At 41.4% G+C, this 19,875-nt stretch overlaps 1 protein-coding gene across 1 annotated transcript; it reads left to right on the top strand.

Moving 5' to 3' along the window:
• The first annotated feature begins 1,745 nt into the window (after window positions 1–1,745).
• On the top strand, window positions 1,746–19,005 carry ferry3 (FERRY endosomal RAB5 effector complex subunit 3). Its single transcript, XM_071914938.2, has 14 exons — window positions 1,746–1,806; window positions 2,536–2,724; window positions 3,230–3,375; window positions 5,425–5,606; window positions 7,818–7,917; window positions 8,088–8,212; window positions 9,986–10,092; window positions 10,525–10,722; window positions 11,272–11,400; window positions 12,201–12,269; window positions 12,420–12,622; window positions 14,965–15,022; window positions 15,531–15,598; window positions 16,943–19,005. Exons 2-14 carry the CDS (start codon window positions 2,544–2,546, stop codon window positions 17,033–17,035), a joined length of 1,659 nt encoding a protein of 552 aa, XP_071771039.1. The 5' UTR covers window positions 1,746–1,806; window positions 2,536–2,543; the 3' UTR covers window positions 17,036–19,005.
• The last annotated feature ends 870 nt before the right edge of the window (window positions 19,006–19,875 follow it).

The following is a 19,875-nucleotide window of genomic DNA, read 5'->3' as shown; positions in this document are numbered from 1 at the left end:
AATGGTGATAAGCTGTAATCAGTCCATTTCTTCATGGCTTATGTTCAATGTTTGAGGTGGCTATGAAGGCAATATACTGTATTCTATGCCCCCAAATGCTATTGAGACATCTGGTAGAGACGTTAACTGAATCATATCTCAACATAAGTCTCTGTCTGAGTTTGACTACAACAGCTGGTTCCCCAGTAATCCCCTCATGCTGTGCAAAGCTGCTCCATTCACTAAGGAGCAGGCCAACATGGAGACCAGTCTGGAGACAGTCGACCATACAGCAGCTGGATGAAATTTGCTGACTTTGCAAGTTTGGAAAATACAATGAATTTACAAAATATTAGGGACATCCTCCTGATATTGAGTTGCAGCCCCTTTTGCACAATCCACATCTCAGTTGTCTCAAAGCTTCAAACTCCTTGTCTGCTTCTCTTTATCTACATCTCCTCCTTTGTGATTGGTAGAGATTTAATAAAGGAAATCAATAACAGATAACGACTTTTACGTGGATTCACCTCATCTGTGGACTTCATAAAAAGAGTAAGTTTCCCTAATATTTTGTCTGATCAGTGTATGTTTTCACACTTATATGTAGTCAGACAAACTCTGACACAAACAAGCTCTGAATCTAAATCAGGCTATTGTGAATGGGCAGACATCAGTTCTTTCTCGTGTTTTCAGCTTCTCTTGGTACACAGCCTGGAGAGCGCTTTGATGAGCCCAGCTCCAAGCAGAGGATCAAGGAACTTCGAGAGGAGCTGTCCAGCCGCAGTGAGGATACTGCAAACAGAAATGCAGAGCTTCAACTACTGCCTGAACCCTGTTGATGCAGAGAACAGCGCATCCACATGAATAAGGTTGGGAGCACATTCTCTCTCTCTCTCTCTCTCTCTCTCTCTCTCTCTCTCTCTCAAGGCAAGTTTTCCCAGGCCTGATCCTGCTGTGTCACTATATTGATTTATATTAATCATTTATTACCCATTATCGCAGTATATTTGCTGGACTAAAAATAGCAGGGAGAATGTTGTAGCAGTATCAATATTGATCTGATTAATTACTGGGGAATTCTCTAATCCAGGATTATTATGCTGTATTTCTGTTAGTTTTGGATGCAGGGATTTTAGTTTTGGTTAAATTGCAAGTCTAGTATTTATTTTCCTTTTAGTTTATCTAAATGTTTTTCCCATGCATGTCTTTAGTCTAAAATTTAGCTTTAGTTAACTATAATAACCTTGTATCAAACAATCAGTGAATGACTAAGTGTTTCATAACAAAAATTGATCTAACATGTTTGAAAAGTAATTAGGTTGCATATACCTGTTCAATAAACATAACAACACTTTTCTCTACAAAGTCAGTGCGTGTTTGCCTAAAATTTTTGTAATTAGGTAGAAAAATCTTTCAACAACGATTTCCTTTGACTTTCAGGCATAAATATAAATTGAATTGACCATGTTTGGCCAGCAGAGGGAGTTAGTGCAGTAGGAAAAATCCTCTTGTACATTCATTTTAGGGTTCATTAGGCATGATTCGTGGCTTTGTAATGCTTCTGTTTTACACGCTGTGTAGAGAATAATCTTGATGGAAAAAAAATTAAGATTTTTCAACTCATTGAGCTTCCAGACATCTAACTTTTCTAATACAGTCGAAAACACATACAAACCACACAAACCACATACAGCTGAACCTCTATATGGCGAAAGTGTTTTTTGCTATGACAAGGCTATACTGCCAAAGCAGTCAGCTGACGGTACCAAAACAAGCGGACTGTCTTTAGCGACAGGAAAATATTCATTCATAAACTCCAACTTGCAGGTAAATCTGCCTCTGTTAAGAAGTAAATCATTTCTTTCTGTCTATCGCAAAACGTTACAGCCGTGGCCAAATGAATATATTCACAATGAAGCGCTTGTCTTGTCGGCTGCGTTTTAGCTTGGTTTAACTAACGCTAGCTAACGTTAACGTTATTTTAGATGTACTCATAGCTAGCTAGGTCAGCTGATACATGACAGTGGTTGTAGTTATACATTAGCTACAATGTTCTGATATATGCTATTGCTTTAATTATGTTGCTTTAATTGCATAGGGACATTATTGAAATAGGGGTGTCACTTTTTTGCCTGTTTCTGGGAGTGCTGCCCATCTACATTGTCAAAATAATGCCTATCTTCTCCATATAACGTTAACCAGCAACAGATTTGGTAATGTGGGCTAAAGCAGAGGTTCCCACAGTGGGGTTTGATGATAGGTTTCAGTCTTTCCGCTGTTTTCTCTCCACCCCAGTAAACGGTTTTCTAGTAAAAACCCAACAACAAAACTGTGCTCAGATTCTCAGACTTTATCAAATGGGTTTTTGTGGCTGAATGTGTATCTATTGTAAGGGTCCTGGCAAGACAATGTTTGGGAACAGCTGGCCCACAGCACAACACTAGTTCAGGGATAAATGTTAGTTTGTCTGTCTCATTTTATATCAGTATAATTTCTGTGCATACAGCATAGCATTCTTCCTGTCTTTCGTGTCTAATTGTTACCTTCTTTTTTCAGCAGCGGTCATGAAGAAGAACAAAGGCAAAGTGAGCAGTACTGCTGAGAAGGAGTTTGTGTTTGAGTTCAGGGCCGGGAAACACAACTGTGTCCTCAAAGTGCCTCTGCAGTTCCCCGTCCAGGAGAACATCAGTGACCTTCATGGACGCCTCATGCTGCTACACAAAATACCCTGCTTCATAGAAAATGGTGAGGTTGTTACTCTTGGTAAAGGAAACATCCACTACTCATTGCTGGAGATTCCTTGGTCCTTTTTCAGTAAAACAAATGCGATCGCAAATGCCCAGTTGAAAACCCAAATCACATACCTGCACTCCATCTTTTTCTTCACCATCAGATACGCACCTTGCTGTATTTGATATCAGTAGACACATTAGAATCTCTCATTTAAAATTGAGCACTTAAGACATGAGCAAGGCCTGGCTGTAAGCAGAGTTAAGGGGTTAAAGGATAGAAACATCTGATTCTGTTTATTTAAAGTTAAACAAGTTGAGTAATTTCTCACTACACCAGGGACGTCATTCTGGAGAAGGGAGAATATCACCAGCATGCTGTTTGTGGGGAAGCCTAAACTCAGCCTGGATCCATAACCCTTCCAGTGTACAACATTGGATCTGTAGTAAAATGAAAACAATTATAAAAATACAACATTAACTGCTCTACTCTTTGGTGTGTGTGTATCTCTTCCCCATAGAGTTAAAGACCTCGCTCTCCAGCTTCGTCGAAACAGAGACCATCCAGGATTATGACAGGGAGGCAGAGCTGGCGCTGCAGAGACTCACAACAGGAGATGTGGACGTAAACCAGCTCACAAACGCATGGGCCAAGTCCTATGCAGAGGTAAAAACACATTTCATTGTTTATGCATGGACTATTGAAACTGTTCCAAAAATTTGCTGTTTACCCAGCTTGTGCGATACAACTTGCTGTGCCTATAACCTCTACCCAGATTTTCGAATAACCTAATTAGCATATAGGACACCTTCTCATCTATTATCACTTCATGATCATGGGAGACTTGTCAGTTTGTATGGTATTAATATACCTTAAACTGTTACGTTCTTCAGACAAATTTAATGTCATGATGCATTTTTGGATTCAGAGTTTCAGAATGCTTAGCAGATGTATCTGCAGCTCTCGCATTTATGTTCCTGCACATTTTGCCATATGTTTTCCTGTAGCAGTCCGCACTAGCAAAAACATAACCTTTAATGCAAACAGCACTCATTTTAATGTGGACCTGACATTACAGGCTTTAAAATATCAGCAAAATTTGTCTTTGATGGATAAAACAATAAGGGTCACCCGCCATACTGGCTGGTGTTTTTGTTTTTTTGAGACGATGACATTTGAATGCTTTGATTATGTACAGTCTTCGGTCTTTGTCTGTTCTCAGACTTTGTCCCTGCTGACCACCATACACTCTTTCTGACCGTGAGCCAATCAACTCACAGCAAACCAATTAACAGGCTCCTGATTGGCTGACTGTTTACGCTGGTTTTACAGAAAGCGGTAGCATCTACACTTCTGCAGACTTCTCTTTCTGTTTCTCCGCTGTCTGGATGCATAACTAGCTTATTGTTAGTTGAGACTTAATATCAAAATGTGAAACATTGTAACTTACACTGTTGCACTACATGATTAATTTTAAGCTTGATCCATTATATAAGTGAATGAGCAAGTTTTGAATTACCATTCAGCACCTGAGTATATACACAAAATGGCAGGTGAAGTAAAAAGTTAATTTCGGACACTGGGCTCTTAACTTAGCTCTGTCGTATATCCACTACTCCATGTTTCTGTAGCAGCACAGCAGAGTGTTTCGGAAGTGTCCTCGAGTGCCCCAGCTAACTTTAGGGCAGTCATGGATCATTAAAGTAATGTATACAGAAGTAGTTCAGTGCATCTGCAAATTGATTATTCATGAGGTCTGGGAAAAAAAAAATCTCATTAGATTAGCCTGTGTGCTGCGTTCACTGCCTCCCTGACTCATTTCACATGGTTCCAATTTGATGCCTCTGCTCCTAATGATCCAATATGATGTGGAGAGTGTCACACTTGTTTGAGAACAGAGTCATCATTTTCACATTAGGGTCAACAACAAAAAAAAAAACATGATCTAGTGTGACCTAGTAGTGGACCTTGTGGTTTTCAAATTAAATTAATCAAAGTGGGGACTCATCATGGACACATTGCTTTGAAAGGGAATATCTTTTTATTTCATCTTTCAAGAAGGTCAACAAGATCATTTGCCTGTCCACTTCAAAGTGCAGGAGTATAAATTCCACTGTCACTTGCCCAGCCATATATAAAAAGACAGGGGCTGCCCCAGCTCATGCTATAAAGCCCGTTTAGCCCACTAGGATAGGCTAACCATTAACATTTTACTGCACTCGCACAGAAATACTCATGGACGCTTTCCAGTGTCCATCATGTTTGTGGCATAAAGATTCCTGGCCCGTATAAATAGAGGAGTTTCAGATTCTGAATACTGTTCCATGGCTCTTCTAAATGTGGCGGAGGTGCATCAAGTGCCAAGGTTTATTAAGCTGAGGAAAACTTAGAAAATGTGTGGATTTGCATTTTGTCTTCCTCTTCACATTGCTTGAACAACAGCAATGTGGTGTATTTTTCATACTACCCACTGGAAGCTAATATCCTGCTGCTCACTTTTAGTTGCAGCATGCATGGCAGGTGGGCAAAAATCATCACCCACAATGATGGTTTTAGTTTCATGCAGTAAAGCAGCTCCGCAATGTGGAATGTGCATCGCGGCTGTGGTTGTATTTCATTGCCCTCAGCGTGTAGCCACTTATAAAGATAAATCCTCATAGAAATTAACGATTGCTATTTTGATGTTGTTATCCTCTCTCCTCTGTCCCTGGTTAGACCACGCTGGAGCACGCTCGGCCTGAGGAGCCCAGCTGGGACGAGGACTTTGCCGATGTTTACCACGAGCTGATCCACTCCCCTGCCTCAGATACTCTCCTCAACCTGGAGCACAACTACTTTGTTAGCATCTCTGAGCTCATCAGCGAGAGAGACATGGAGATCAAGAAGCTACAGGAGAGGTTGGTATTGGTGGTGGTGTTGGTGGTGGTGGTGGTGGTGGTGGTGGTGGGGGGGGGGGGGGGGTGTAACATCTTGGAACCAGCATCCCCCAGCATCTTCCTGCCCCTGTTCCTCCCCGTCTTCCTCCCAGGGAGTGAGGTCGGGTATCTGGGAAAATAAAAACTCCATAAAGTCATGTAGTTTAAGCACCACACAACAGCTATGTTCAACTTTATAATGACTTTGAGTCATTATTTTAGGGACAGTTTTCTCTCTTATAGGTAGGCTATGCCCTTCCCCAGACAATACACACACAAGCTCATGCATAAAGTCTTCCACATTTTGTTTGGGCAGTACCATTACATTCTCATCCATCAACCATCAACCATCCAACCTACTGATGTTTCCATTAACTTTGCCCACTATTAAATATCCATATCAATCAGCATTTGGCTTGCCTGCACTTGCTTTGATGTTAAGTGCATTGCATTAATGATTTACCCTCCACAATGGGCCTACTGATCTTATTTGATTATGCCTGAAAATGTGTGTATTCCTATATCATCAATGAGCTGTATTTATAAAGTCAGGAATATCTCAAAGCTTCATCAGGTAATATGTAGAGGAAGACCTATGCGTCATGTGTGAATTTTGTCAGCACGCTGTTTTATTCATCCATGATGTAAAACTCTGTTTAAACTGAAAGAAAGTTGAAGAATGTAAATTATTAAATTCTGTCAGCAGTAGCTGAGTCAGTAGCCTATCAGTGAAGCTCATATATTTATTAATAGTCTGACAGGATGTTGTGTTCATTGAAAATGTCTTGAGTTTGTGAAAGCAGATGACCTCAGATGAAGTGCAGGACACTCACTGGTGCAAGGCAGTCGCTGGTGCAGAGTCAGGTCTACATTAGTAGAATATTCTAAGTGCACATTAAACCAGTGAAAATGATGATGATATTGTGTTAGTACAATTGATTCATCCCTGTTGAATGCTGTAAGCAAGTAATTGCCCAAAGAAAATGGATAGTGACAGAGCACTTCACTTTGTTTAGAAGACAACATGGGACTAGTGGAAATGTGGAGGTGCCTTTCTCCATTACATAATCCCACAACATGAAATGCCAAGAAATAGGTATTGCACATTGAGGGAAAACTACTGTTATTACTATTATGTTCATACCTGCAAATTGAACCATGTTAGTTATCACACTTCCCAGAATATGAACTTGGTCATACCTTCCTGAAATTTTTAATACTGACACAAAATTGGTCCTACTTTTACAGCTGAAAATACAAGGCGTTGCCAAGAGATAGTTTGGGCATGAATTTGCATTTGTACATTTTTGTTATATGGCATGGTAAGGGCGTGTGCATGAAACATAATACAAGCAATACATGCAAGAATTACATGTAACAGAAGTAATTTAGATTCCTATAAGTGCTCACAGTTGCAGACTAGACTAACTTACATATTTCTTGTTTCATTTATAACCATACAACCTCTATAATTCAGTCAAGGTATATTTGAAAGTCGTACAATAGACGCGCTAATGCTTAAGCTGTCAAGGCGTCACCATATACAGTTATGCCTTTAGGCCTGTGTGCGTAAAATCTTGGCACAATGGAGACAGCTGAGAATATTCACACTTACACACTAGTTATCTGGTCAATGAATGGATGACATTGATAAAGATGACAAGCATAACAAATAAAGTTAATGAATAGTTATAGTTCTAAACCACTGAGAAGAAGGCATATCATGCAAAAAACAAGGCATATCATCCAGAAAACAACAAATATTCAAAGAACATTTAAATACAATAACAGCAAAGGGACATCATTTTATACTGACAGAAACTCCTGTAAGTGTATTCATACTATATGCTTTAAAAATGAATCGCATGGAGCATGGAGAATTAAAGCATCCATTTTCTACATGTTCCTTGAGGCTATTAGGGGGGGTTGTTGCAATCCTTCATTATAAAGCCTATAGGGTGACAAGGTGTGCAAAGTATTGCTCAACTTAAATGAATGGCGGCCATGTCTGAGCTCAACTGAAAGGAACTCGCCCAACTCACCCCTCACCTTAATTATTGGTTGAATGATATTCAGTCACCTGATATGAGAGTGTCTTCATTTTTGTCATAAGGTGCTTAGATGATGTATAATGCATTTCCTAATCAATCCTATGAAATCAATGAATATTACTCTTTCTCCCCCGATTCCCAGGCAAGCAGCGGAAATGGACAAAGTGATGCAGCAGCTGGGGAATACGTTGAGTGACCAGGATGTAAATGCAGTAGCCTCTCAGCACTTTGATGCACAGCAGGTAAGAAATGGTTGGAATACTGAAATCAGGCATGATGGGGATCGGGGCTTTTCCTTTTGTGAATTTTCCACTTTGTCTCTAGTCTCAAATTTACTTTATCGTATCATATGCTGTGTATCCCAGTTGTATTGAAGTTCTGGATGTTTGACATAGTTTTCTTTCCTGAATAGGTGCTGGAGAACAAGTGGGCCAGTGAGCTGAAGCAAGTGAGCGGCATCCAAAAGCAGGAGTATCAGGAGTGGGTCATCAAACTGCACCAGGACCTGCAGAAATCCAACAACAGCAGCCAAATTAAGTGAGTCCATGTTTGCGTGCGCACACTTGCGAGAGAGAAGGAAAATGATTATATATATTTTTTTGTGTGCTGAAGTGCAATCTTTATGTGTGTGTGTGTTTGTGCGCACAAAGACATCCGCAGGCTTACGTGTGCACGTGTGTGCATCTGCACAAGCGCCACGGCATCCTCGAGAGTTTTCTCTTAGGCTGCAACTCAGCAGGTTCTTTCAGTTCTTTTGAAAATCCCACTAACTCTCGAATCTCTGGGTAAAGCAAAATCGGTTGAATCAAGATAATGAACACTTGAGTCAGGTAGTTAAGTGCTTACTCTTGTTTGGTAGAGGAAGAAAAGCTGCAGTGCAGACACAGATGAATGCAATCTGCAGATGCAGCAGCTCGGAAGGGAACGGTCTGAAGGCACTGACAGAGTGGAACAGCTGGCATGTCGTCCTCTTTATTCGCTGACAGCACTTCATCGGTGCAGAGGCCCGGGCTTGTCTGGGCCGGGCTGGAGGTTTAAGTTTATTTGCACAGTGATGAAACATAGAAGCTCAGTGATTAGAAAAAAACCCTCGACACACACTGATATATAATAGGATGATTAAAAGAAAAAAAAAATGAACAAACCAAGACACAATTGGATAACAGAATCTAAATGACAGAATCAACATCTGGGAAATTGTATCCATCCGTAAAATGAAATGAAAATAAATTTAAATATCCCTAATGCAAGATCCCTATTCCATCTGCATCTTGACTGGAGGTCAGACCTTAACCGCTGCACTTATGCAGCAGTTCTGATTCGAACCCATTACATGTCTGGTGGTGGTTTGAAGTATAGGCTCCATTTACATAGAAATTGGAATGATTACAAGAGGTCAAAAACTCTACTCATCATAGTTTGACATGTGCATAGCTTTGCACTATGACATTTGGGCAAAAAAAAAAAATCTAATAGAGGTTAACAGTAGTGCCTGTTAAAGATTGGTGGTTTAAATTCAGGTCTTACACTCCTCTCTGCGTATTGGATATTCCATCAAAGTCCAGATACACTCAGGGCCTGCTGTGTTCTCAAAGCTTCTTAGAAATGGAGCCAATGTGCTGACCTGGTATCAGTTTTGTCTCTTAATAATGAATATCATTATCCTGATGCGTGTGGGGTGAACTTAATCCATTCTAGATCAGCAGCACTCTGGGCGCTTTATAAATATGTATTTTAATCAGCCTTTAAACAGAATCCGGATAGGCCGTTTTATTCCTTTGACACTTTAGTCAGACATTTGTGAAGATGAAGTACTCTAACCCAAAACTAGAATCCAGATAACCGAGACTCTAATCTGTGATGTCCTCAAGAAACATTTTCTGTGGCTGCTCCATTAACAATGTATTGTTAATGACAGGCTTATGGATTCATAAAGGGTGTGAAAATAGTAGTATTGATATCACTGTATTCCAGTGAATCCAGTAGTAAGCAAATTTTGTGCTACAGAGGATTTTTCCCTTAAACTCAAACGTCTTGAGTATCTTGTATGTCTCCTTAGCTGTGTTTGGCAAGCCTAACAATGCACACTCACTAAACTTTTCATTTTATTACTGTGTTTCGGACAGTACTTTTAAAAAAAACTTTTTTAAGTTTGCTGAATTACAGGCCGTCACATTTCTCATTCATTTTAGGTGCAACGCAGCAGCAGGTTCTTTCAGTTCCTTGACAGAACCTATAAAATATGCATATGGTATGCTGTATTTGATTGATGTCTTTACTTATTGATTTGTTTGTATGATTGATTTCCAGCGAGGAGATCAAGGTGCAGCCCAGCCAGCTGTCAGAGCCGGCAGATTCTGGGGCCAGGCTGTACGAGGAGCAGCCGCAGCTGGAGGAGAGCTTCACCATACACCTAGGTGCTCCATTTCAATCATCCTTTGCTCTCCTAGCATTGGTACATAGCATTGTGATGGGTTATGTGTCTATAACCATTTTCATAAAGCATTTTCACAGCTTTCTAGCTATTTTTTGGCAGCATAATAAGTGTCTCTCTGTAATGCTGTATAGATCTGATCTTCGGAGAAAGTGTGATTCATTTTCAGTTCATGTTTGGTTAGGGAGGTGACATCCTGGTGGTCACATTTCACAACAGCGCATGGTTGGTCACGATTACACAAGAATCAACCTAAATGGATGAATAAGCAGAAATAACGTCAACTATCCATAAAAAAAGACCAATACTGTCTCCACAGAATAGCCCTCTGTAGTCAAAATACAACCTGAAGACCAGGATTCTTCTATATAACTTGTGTGTGTTTCTGTGTGTTCACACCTTTTCCCCTGACAAGGCGCCCAGCTGAAGACCATGCACAACCTGCGTCTGGTCCGTGCGGACGTGCTGGACTTCTGTAAGCACCGGCGGCACGGCAGCAGCGGGGCCAAGCTGCGGCGGCTCCAGACGGCCCTGTCGCTCTACTCCTCCTCGCTCTGCGGCCTGGTGCTGCTGGTCGACAACAGGGTCAACTCCTACAGCGGTATCAAGAGAGGTCAGGGGGCGTGTTGGATGTTAATGTAATGTGATACTTCACTGACCCGCATAGATAAGCTCTCTTTTCGCTTGGCCGCCGTCAGCTGTAGAACAGCATTTTTTCACATATTTTTATGTGAAATGATGAGAAATTACTTTTGGCATTCCTCCGGTAGATGACCAGTATGTTTATTTTTGCCACAACAACCTTTGCAGCAGCTTGTTATATTTTGGCACCATTACATCGCAGCATTTTTGTTTTGGCCCAACTCACTCGATTTCTGTCTCTCACTTTTATTGGGAGATCATGAAAACAAAATTGAGTTCTTTCACACTTGCTTTCTTTTTTGTGTAAAGAAGGAGAGTAGGCGGTCCATTCACCCTTGAGTATGTATTCATTCTTTGTTCTGGAAAGTAACAAGGTAGCAAGGGAGACACAGGCCGGAAAGCTAGACCTGGAGACAGACATGGTTCCAAAGGTGGCAGGGGACCCAACCAATTGTCTGTCTCTGGGCATTTTCCATGCCTCTTTCCCTGATCCCTGGCCTGTTCTGTGTTGTCCCCCCAGACTTTGCGACGGTGGCGAAGGAGTGCACAGACTTCCACTTTCCCCGGCTGGAGGAGCAGCTGGAGGTGGTGCAGCAGGTGGTGCTCTACGCCAGAGCCCAGCGGAGCAGCAAGCAGAAAGACCAACCCGGTTAGACTACTGGCTACGCTTTGGTTCTGACTGCCACCACAGCCATAGTGCAGACAGAACATGCCCAGATTAGCTCTCTCACTCACACGAACCTCATCTTTTGGATGTACGTTTCAGCAGAAAATTAAAAAGGGAGCATAGCTGGTGATTTGGGCGCTGGCAGTACTTAAGAGGATTGCTTATTCTAGACAGCCAGAATGCTTTACTTCAGCCAGCCATGCCTTATACAAGGTCCCTACTACCCACTAGTTTCTAATGTTTGTTATCCCTAATTCTTTCTCAATGTATTCTAAGAGAAACACTACATGGCCATCTCTAAGTTCTCTTTTTGGATGTATATTAGATAAGTTAAGTGTGTCCTCACCCTTTATTTTGACATCAGGAACTTGGGAATACAATCAGAGCTTTCTTTAAAAGAGTGAACAGGAGGAGAGTATAGCTAGTTACGTGACTGTTTCATTATTGCAACAAAAAACAAACAATGTGAGGCCTTTTACGGAGTTGGAGTACGAGAATGTCAGTGGCATGCTGGCAGTACGTGAGGGGGATTAAATATGTCAGGAAGGACAAGGCACTTTTGACATCAATGCTGTTGGAAAACTGTGTCCAGATTCTTATCACGGTGTAGGTTGAGTGGTTCGTTGAGTGGAGCTGTGTATAGCAACATTCCCGCTGGCCTGCAGGCCTTACATGGAAAGTCCTGCTGCCGTTGCCATTAAGTTCCTTCACAAGCAATTTTGTTCACTGTTTTCCATACTGATCTAGTGGTTCTGTTTTTTTCTGTTTTTATCCCCTTACAGAGGTTCTAAGGAATGGAGGTGACGATAAGAATAAAAATGTGGAGAGAAATCCCTCTAATATCTTACCAGGTAATAGTGACCATTATATATATATTTTTTTTACCATGATAGTTAAATTGTTGGACAGATTATCGGAGCAAAAATCACTGATTTATTGATCTCAGGTTAGTCAGCAGTAGACTCTGTTGCGGATGCCGCTGTGTCTCTTTCTTTCTCAAGGCGAGTTCTACATCTCGCGCCACTCCAACCTGTCGGAGGTCCACGTCGTGTTCCACCTGTGCGTGGACGACAACGTGCGTTCGGGGAACATCACGGCCCGGGACCCGGCCATCATGGGCCTGAGGAACATCCTGAAGGTCTGCTGCACACATGACATCACCACCATCACAGTGCCTCTGCTGCTGGTCCACGACATGTCCGAGGTGAGAGGGTAGCGCAGATGCTTGTATGTACGAACGCTGACACACACACTCTCTTTCTACATCAGACTCTCACACACACATAATAATAGTGATAATAATGCAGTAATGTGATACTTTGAAGGAATAGTTCAACCAAAAATGAAAATTCAGGGGGTGAGTAGATAATGACTGAATTTTCATTTTAGTGAACTATTTCTTTAAAGATTGGTTTGGCTCAGATTAATTCAGTATTATGAAAAACAGATAAAGTAGAACAGATGGGATAAGATGGATAAGTGTTAGGTGTTGGTGGGAGTAACTTGCTGGCCACACAAGTTTCCTTGGTCTTAACTGATCTTGCAGTCACAGTCTGTTGCCTTTCATTCCGCCTCTGCTTGTTTGTGTACTGAATCCTCAACTGTGGTCTGGCTTGTTGAGCGCTGGCTGTAAATTCAACCTAGCATTTCCTTGGTTTCCACAGTTAAAACGAGGAGGGCAAAGTAGAGAGTCGTGAACTCTTATGTTGTTTACCCAGTCCCTCAGAGTATATGTACAGCAGCACTCTGTACTCGCACAGTAGGGGAGAGGAACAGTAGCAGCTTTCAGCGACTGATGGACTGAGCCTGAATCCGGCAGTTTAGGCCAATATCAGTTCAATTTCAAAGGTGGATTTTTCTTTAATATCTGGAAATTGGAAATTCTTTGATATTAAAAGCTTCTTTTATTAAGTCTGTTGAAAAGCAATGGAATTTGGATTGAGTGGCAACTTCAGTTTATTTCCTCAACGGAGTGAAAATTAAAACAGAATAAACAGAGAATCCCATAAGATGGAAAGTAATTTCTCAGCAAGCCTCTGGCTGGTGTGCACTCATGCCACAGCATGCCCAGTGAAATGTTTCTTCTCATGTCCAATCAAGACTCTTTGTTTACCATACTAAAGTCTTCTAACTTTTGAAGCCTCAGGAACTAAAGACTCTTAATTGTTGGCCTGTAGTTTCACTTCAAAAAATCTGTCATCTTCTTTTCAGTCTTGTTTTGCACTTACTGGGGATGTGTGGCTGTCTGTACAGGTCTATTCTTGTATTATGGCATTACAACAACTGGCACAGTTTCTCTAAGGAACCACAGACTGCAATCAGAAAGTCTTATACAACAAGGCTGTGCCTCTTATATGTAATTTTAGAGGAATTTCCTTTTTTCCTTGAGCAGTTAGAGTTTTACACTGTTACACTGAGGAAAAAGAAACACTGAAGAATTGCTGGATGACATTATAATACATGTATAAAAGTTTGAGGAGAAGGGGGACAGGTTTAAATACTTTTTCCTACTCTTTGAACCAAATTGTAGAGCCAGTTTGCAAACAGTGACTCTCGCACAATTTGACAATTCCTTCATTCATTTACTGGCTATAAGAAAGAGCGCTCCTTCCCTTCACACCTGCCAAAGACCACAGCTACTTTCAGTGCTGCTGTGAACATTAGGGACAGGATCATTTAACAGCCAGCAGTCCTCCAGGCCGCCTCCATCTGAACAACAGTCTCCAGGCCTCAGGCGCCAACACAGCGGCACTGACCTCAGTCATAATGAAGAAATTTGGGTGCCTGGTACTATCCTCTTGCTAGTGCGTCGCCTCAGTCAACGTGGGCCTAAACCTGGGCCTAGCTGGAACACCTAGACTCCAATTCCCGGATCCAGTTTGTTTACTTCAACTCGGTGCTTAACGCTGTCATCCCAGAGGTTCTCCACAGCAAACAGTCCCAGCTGAACATTGCCCCTTTCCCCAGTATGTGATCAACAGACCTCCTGACAGGTAGAAGGCAGTGTGTGTGGCTGGGACCCTTCCTATCTGGCCCCCCTCACTGTGATTAAAGGTGCATCACAGAGATAACCGCACCTCCACTGGAACTCCTCAGGTCATGATGTGCTGCCAACAACCTGGAGCCAAACTCTCTCAAGACTAATGAGATGAGGAGTGACTAAGGAGTATTTACTAAGCATTTGTGGTAGTGTTAATGTGGTTTGTGTTTATAAATTGCAGATTCTGATGTAGGAACCTGTGTGCACAAGTATTTTGCACAGGGAAATGGAATAGACACCTGGCAGGAGACTTTGCGTTTGGCCCAATTAATATGTAATTGGAGGAGCGGCAATGGTAGGGCGCACAAGTGGAGCAGGAGATTATTGAAATGGATCACCCCCATTGATTTATTAAACCAAAACATGCATATTTGCGAATGTCATGCGTCAGGCCATACCCACAAAAACTTGTGGCAACTCGTTATCTCCTGTTCTCTAAGTTTTAAGCTGCACATTCATTGAACTCTGCAAATAAAGTGATTTTTCTTCTTCTTATCTTTCTGCAGGAGATGACCATACCATGGTGTCTAAAGAGAGCTGAGCTGGTATTCAAATGCGTCAAAGGTAAGATGAAAGCTCGAAATCGTTTCTGAGAAATCAAAGAATTTAGATGAGACAAAAAATATTCCATTCTATTCATGTGGCTACCATGTTTTCATCATTAGTCATACACTTCATATACTTTAAGATTTAGTTGTATAATCGAAACACTTTGACTCTGTTAAAAACGGCTGTTGACGATGTACCTTGCATTCCTGGGCCCTTGTTGTGTAGCTGTTGCCATCACTTTTGCTCTCTCCACCTACAGTACATGTACAACTCACAGCTGAAAGCAGCAAGTTCACGCCCGTTCTTTGGCAGTTGTCAAAAGTCATTTTGGGAAATGTAAGAAGTCACTAACTAGAAGCAGAAGTAGACGAGGCAGGTTGAGGGAAAGTGGGTGCACCAACAAACATGCCATCACAAAATAACTCTGGAGTGCACTGAACATCACAGATTGATATCTAACAGTGTAAGAGTATCAGAGGGTGGATTTTCTTCTGAAATATCAGAGTTTCTTTTTCATTTGCAGGCTTCATGATGGAGATGGCCTCGTGGGATGGAGGTATCTCACGCACAGTCCAGTTTCTAGTGCCACAGGTAAGGGAGCGCACTACCCACGAGTTTGGTTTCACAACTCAAAGCCAAGGCTACGCAATCATCTTTTGAGTAATTGCCTGTCAGCAATGCTCTATGTTGATCCAACAATAATGTAGACTTAAGGCCTCACAGTATACAAAACCACAAAGGCACACCTGGCCTTGTAGTGCATATCCTTTGAATGGAGACAGAGAAGAGAGGCATGCCATAAATCATGGATTATAGAGTTTTAGGCTCTCTTGACCACAGTGCATTCACTGCTGTGATAAAAGAAAGTTTTCAGCATAACTGCTTTATTCTAGGCTTCACTGGAGGTTGTATCCCTAGTACAGCTCTTAATGTTCTGATATGTCAGGAAGGCAGCATGGCCTATAGTGTGATGACACGCTGACAGGTTGAGAGGATAAAACCAGCGGCATCAAAGCACTCTGGCAGTGTGGGCTTCCTGTCAGCTACATGCTCACACACCATTCAAAATAGCACTTCTAAAGCGGCATTGTTTTCTACACCTCAAACAGACCTGGTGGCTAAATATATGGTGTGTGTGTGATTCGCTGTGCATGTGCTCCTGTGATTGTGTGTGATTGAACGGTGTGTGTGTGTGTGTGTGTGACGGTGTTTGTGTTTAAACATTAATGCTTAACATTCTTAGTTGACGGGTGGCGATGCTCGGAGTGACACAGTGTGTTCCCCATTAAAGTCACAGCTGCCAGAGATCGCATCACTCCAGCATCCTGACTGCTGTTCCCTCAGGAAAAAACCCTGTGATGTTGAACCAGAGGGCCTCAGGCGCTGCTAACCCCGACTGTACACAAACAACCCTAATGGGTCTTTGTTTCACCTGTTTTAACGACTTTGATCATTTTCTTATGCTGAAACGATTAGTCGGATCAATCGATTAGTCGATCGACAGAAAATGAAACACTTTTAAGTGTGATAATCGATTAATCAATTGTCATTTATCAAGTAAAAATACCAAACATTTGCTGATAACAGCTTCACAAAGGCTAAGATTTACTCTCCATTTCATATCATTATAAAATGAATACTTTGGTTGCTGGTCAGACTAAGTGAGCATTTTATAGACTAAATGAATTGAAAAAAAATGATAGATTAATCAATAATGAAAACAATCATTAGTTGCAGCCTTATCATTTTCCTTCCATTGTGTCAGCAGGCACACATGTACTTGTGTGCACTGGTGTGTCGATAGGTGTGACTGATGTGTGTATACAAGCGTGTGTGTTTTTTTTTTTGTGTTTGACGTCTGTGCTGCAGAAAATCTCTGTTCCTTGTTGCGCACTAAGCATGGCTGTCTGTCTGTCCCTCTCTCCGTATTGACAGAGTATCTCGGAGGAGATGTTCTACCAGCTGAGTAACATGCTGCCTCAGATCTTCCGCGTCTCCTCCACCCTAACACTCACCTCAAAGCACTGATGGATGGAAACGCAGCGTATTGCACCTTCAGATCATTTAAACTAACAAAGAACTGATTTTTTGTCCAGTTTCTTTTGATATATTTTTTTTTACATTATTGCAATGCTGAAATGGCTGGAAATTGAGTTTTTGTGACAGAGAGCGTACATCCCCATTTCTTTATGTCACACTATTACAACGGAGGAAAAAGGGTCAAAATGTGGCATTGGTGGCATCATAGCACTGAAAAGTAGGAGGTGCAAGGTGGGATTTGAAGTTACGGGAGAGACATTCATACATGACCGGCACGAGTCTTGTTATTTCCGCGCCGGCTACAGCGACACACTCTCAACACGGCGCTTCTTACTGAAAGATGCCCGGATTCTGCGGCTCACCAAAGCAGCTGCTGCAATTAACATTTCAAGGCTCCGGGGTGTGGTTCTGGTGACAGGGGTTTTTAATGACATCATGAGAAGAATGCCTCACATGCAACGCAGAGCTTCAGTGAAGGACAGATCTCGCTCTCACACCACCAACACTCAAGTATTTAAAAGAACGTGGTTTACCGCTGCCCTACCCGTTTTCCATTAAGCTCATTTTTTTTTTTTTTAGTTTTGATGTATGAGGTTTCTGTGAACATCATATTTCATTTGTTGAATCCCTATGAATTAATCGTGATGGATGACCAGAGGGTTCAGCCATCACATGAGATTTACTAGTGTAATCCCAGGGGTAATTGGCATCATATTCAGGGGGTGGGTCGCCTCGGAAACAAGCGACATGAACTTGGCTCTTCTACTGCAAAAGATGAATTGCGTAGCTGCTGAGATGAGCAGTACGCAGGTGTGTTTATACTGCATTGCAGCGAGTTATGATGAGGAACGCTCTTCGTGCGTGTGTGTGTGTGTGTGTGTGTGTGTGTGTGTGTGTGTGTGTGTGTGTGCGTGCGTGCGTGGTCCCTCCCCTCTACCTCTGTAACAGCAGATGGCACTGTTCCTAAAGACAAAAATGTGAAAAGGACAACTAGGAAGACACTTGGACTCTTCTCATCGGTAGAGATAAAGGTTTATTGAGCACCTACCGCCTGTGTTTGAAATTCATCCAAAGCCATTTTGGTTCACATTCATCATGAGTAAAGGATATACTTGGATATTCTGCAGTATTCTGAAAGTACATTGTATGTCAAATGTATTTAATTAGCACTTGAACCTATTCAGATGTGCATTCCGGATGTTGCTATTTACCCCTTATGTTTACATTTTTGTTCTGTTTTATGTTTTTAATAAAAATGTACAAATGATCATGTTGTGTGTAACTGTGAACCGCACTCTGCATACTTATCTAATGTGAATTCCTCATGAAACCTCATGATAAAGTTTCACATTCTGGATGAATAACCCTTTTCACCCTGCCAAAAATGATGCACTTCCAACTTCATTTGGTGCAGAGTTTTATTTACTGTTGATGGGTAATCCACAGGCACCATAATCTCTCTGAAGTTAATAACCCATGTCATTCATTGGAATTACATTCCTGCACATCTTATGGTCGGACTAAGCCATTTCAGACGGACTGAAATCAATTCAGCTTGTCAGAAAGTTTGCCACAGTGATGTTCAGCGATGGTATTAAGATGATTAAGAGTTCTGAGTGGACCAATCAAAACAAGTTGCCTTCTCTTCTTTCAAGATACTGAAAAACACGATGGCCAACGGCTTGAGAGTTATGGGAATTTCTTAATAGCTCTTCAGTATCATGTTAAAACCTGCAACTCTGTTTATGTCGTGCTGCGGTGGTGAGAACCCACAAAACTGTAAGAAAATGTATTGCTGAATGTTTAGCATTCTTTGCATTAGTCTTGGTGGACCGGGGTGTTGGGTTGCCCAGGGCAGCTTGGTAGCAAGAGGGAACATGCTATTTTGTATTTCACAACAATGTATTAACAGGTTGTTTGTCATGTGTGTCTTGTGACATCTTCAGGAGTAATACTATTTCTCTCTCTCTCTCTCTCTCTCTCACTCTCTCACACTCGCACACAAAACTGGATTGGTGCAAGAGGGAACGTTGCCTCCTACTCTTGGACGTGTGAAAAGTTTTCTGTGCGTAGTTTTCCCATTACAAGGCAGAAGAAAAACTAATTATTCAGTGAAAATTGATTTAAATGGAATGTGCCTCACCTCATTTAGCTTGCGTGGGAATTACAAGTCTGGGGATTGGCCTCAAGGGGGCCAACAGTGAATGAACAACAACCTGGTTATACCCATGAGCTCGAAGGATAATTTGAAAAAGAAAAAAAATAGGATGATGAAATATGGCTTGGCTGGTAAAAATAAAAAACAAAAAAACAGCATGGATAATTATGATAATTATGGTTACAAAAGCAAACTAATCAGGAAGCCAGAATATGATGCGGAGCCTATTGAAAATGTACAGCATTCTGAAACATAAAGGGACATCATATGGCTTTTTTAAATCTTTTAATAGTTTTCTCTTCAACTGGCATAGGTATAGCTCCCATATTCAATAATCAATTGTCACTTTGAAGATAAGAGACTTGTAATAAAATTGATAATCTGTGGGACTGTTGTTATTGGCAATATTATAGTATAGGTTGTTGATTGGTGTGTGATCATTCATTAAATAGAGTGTGATAACTGATGATGCTTTGATGATGCTTGTACTTCATACCCAGTGTGCCAAATTAAGCCTTAGTATGCAAAGTAGCAAACTAACTAAATCCTGTGCACACGAGTTGAAAGTGCTACCAATCTACCTGGCAGAAAGTCAATGTGTTCCTCTGATCAAATTCATAAGATCTAGTAGGATAAGGTGTATAGTTACTATCCTGGATAATATCAATAA

The sequence above is a fragment of the Centroberyx gerrardi genome, chromosome 4 (genome assembly GCF_048128805.1).
Source record: "Centroberyx gerrardi isolate f3 chromosome 4, fCenGer3.hap1.cur.20231027, whole genome shotgun sequence".
Lineage (NCBI taxonomy): Eukaryota > Metazoa > Chordata > Actinopteri > Beryciformes > Berycidae > Centroberyx > Centroberyx gerrardi.
This window is presented reverse-complemented; position numbering and strand designations above follow the sequence as displayed.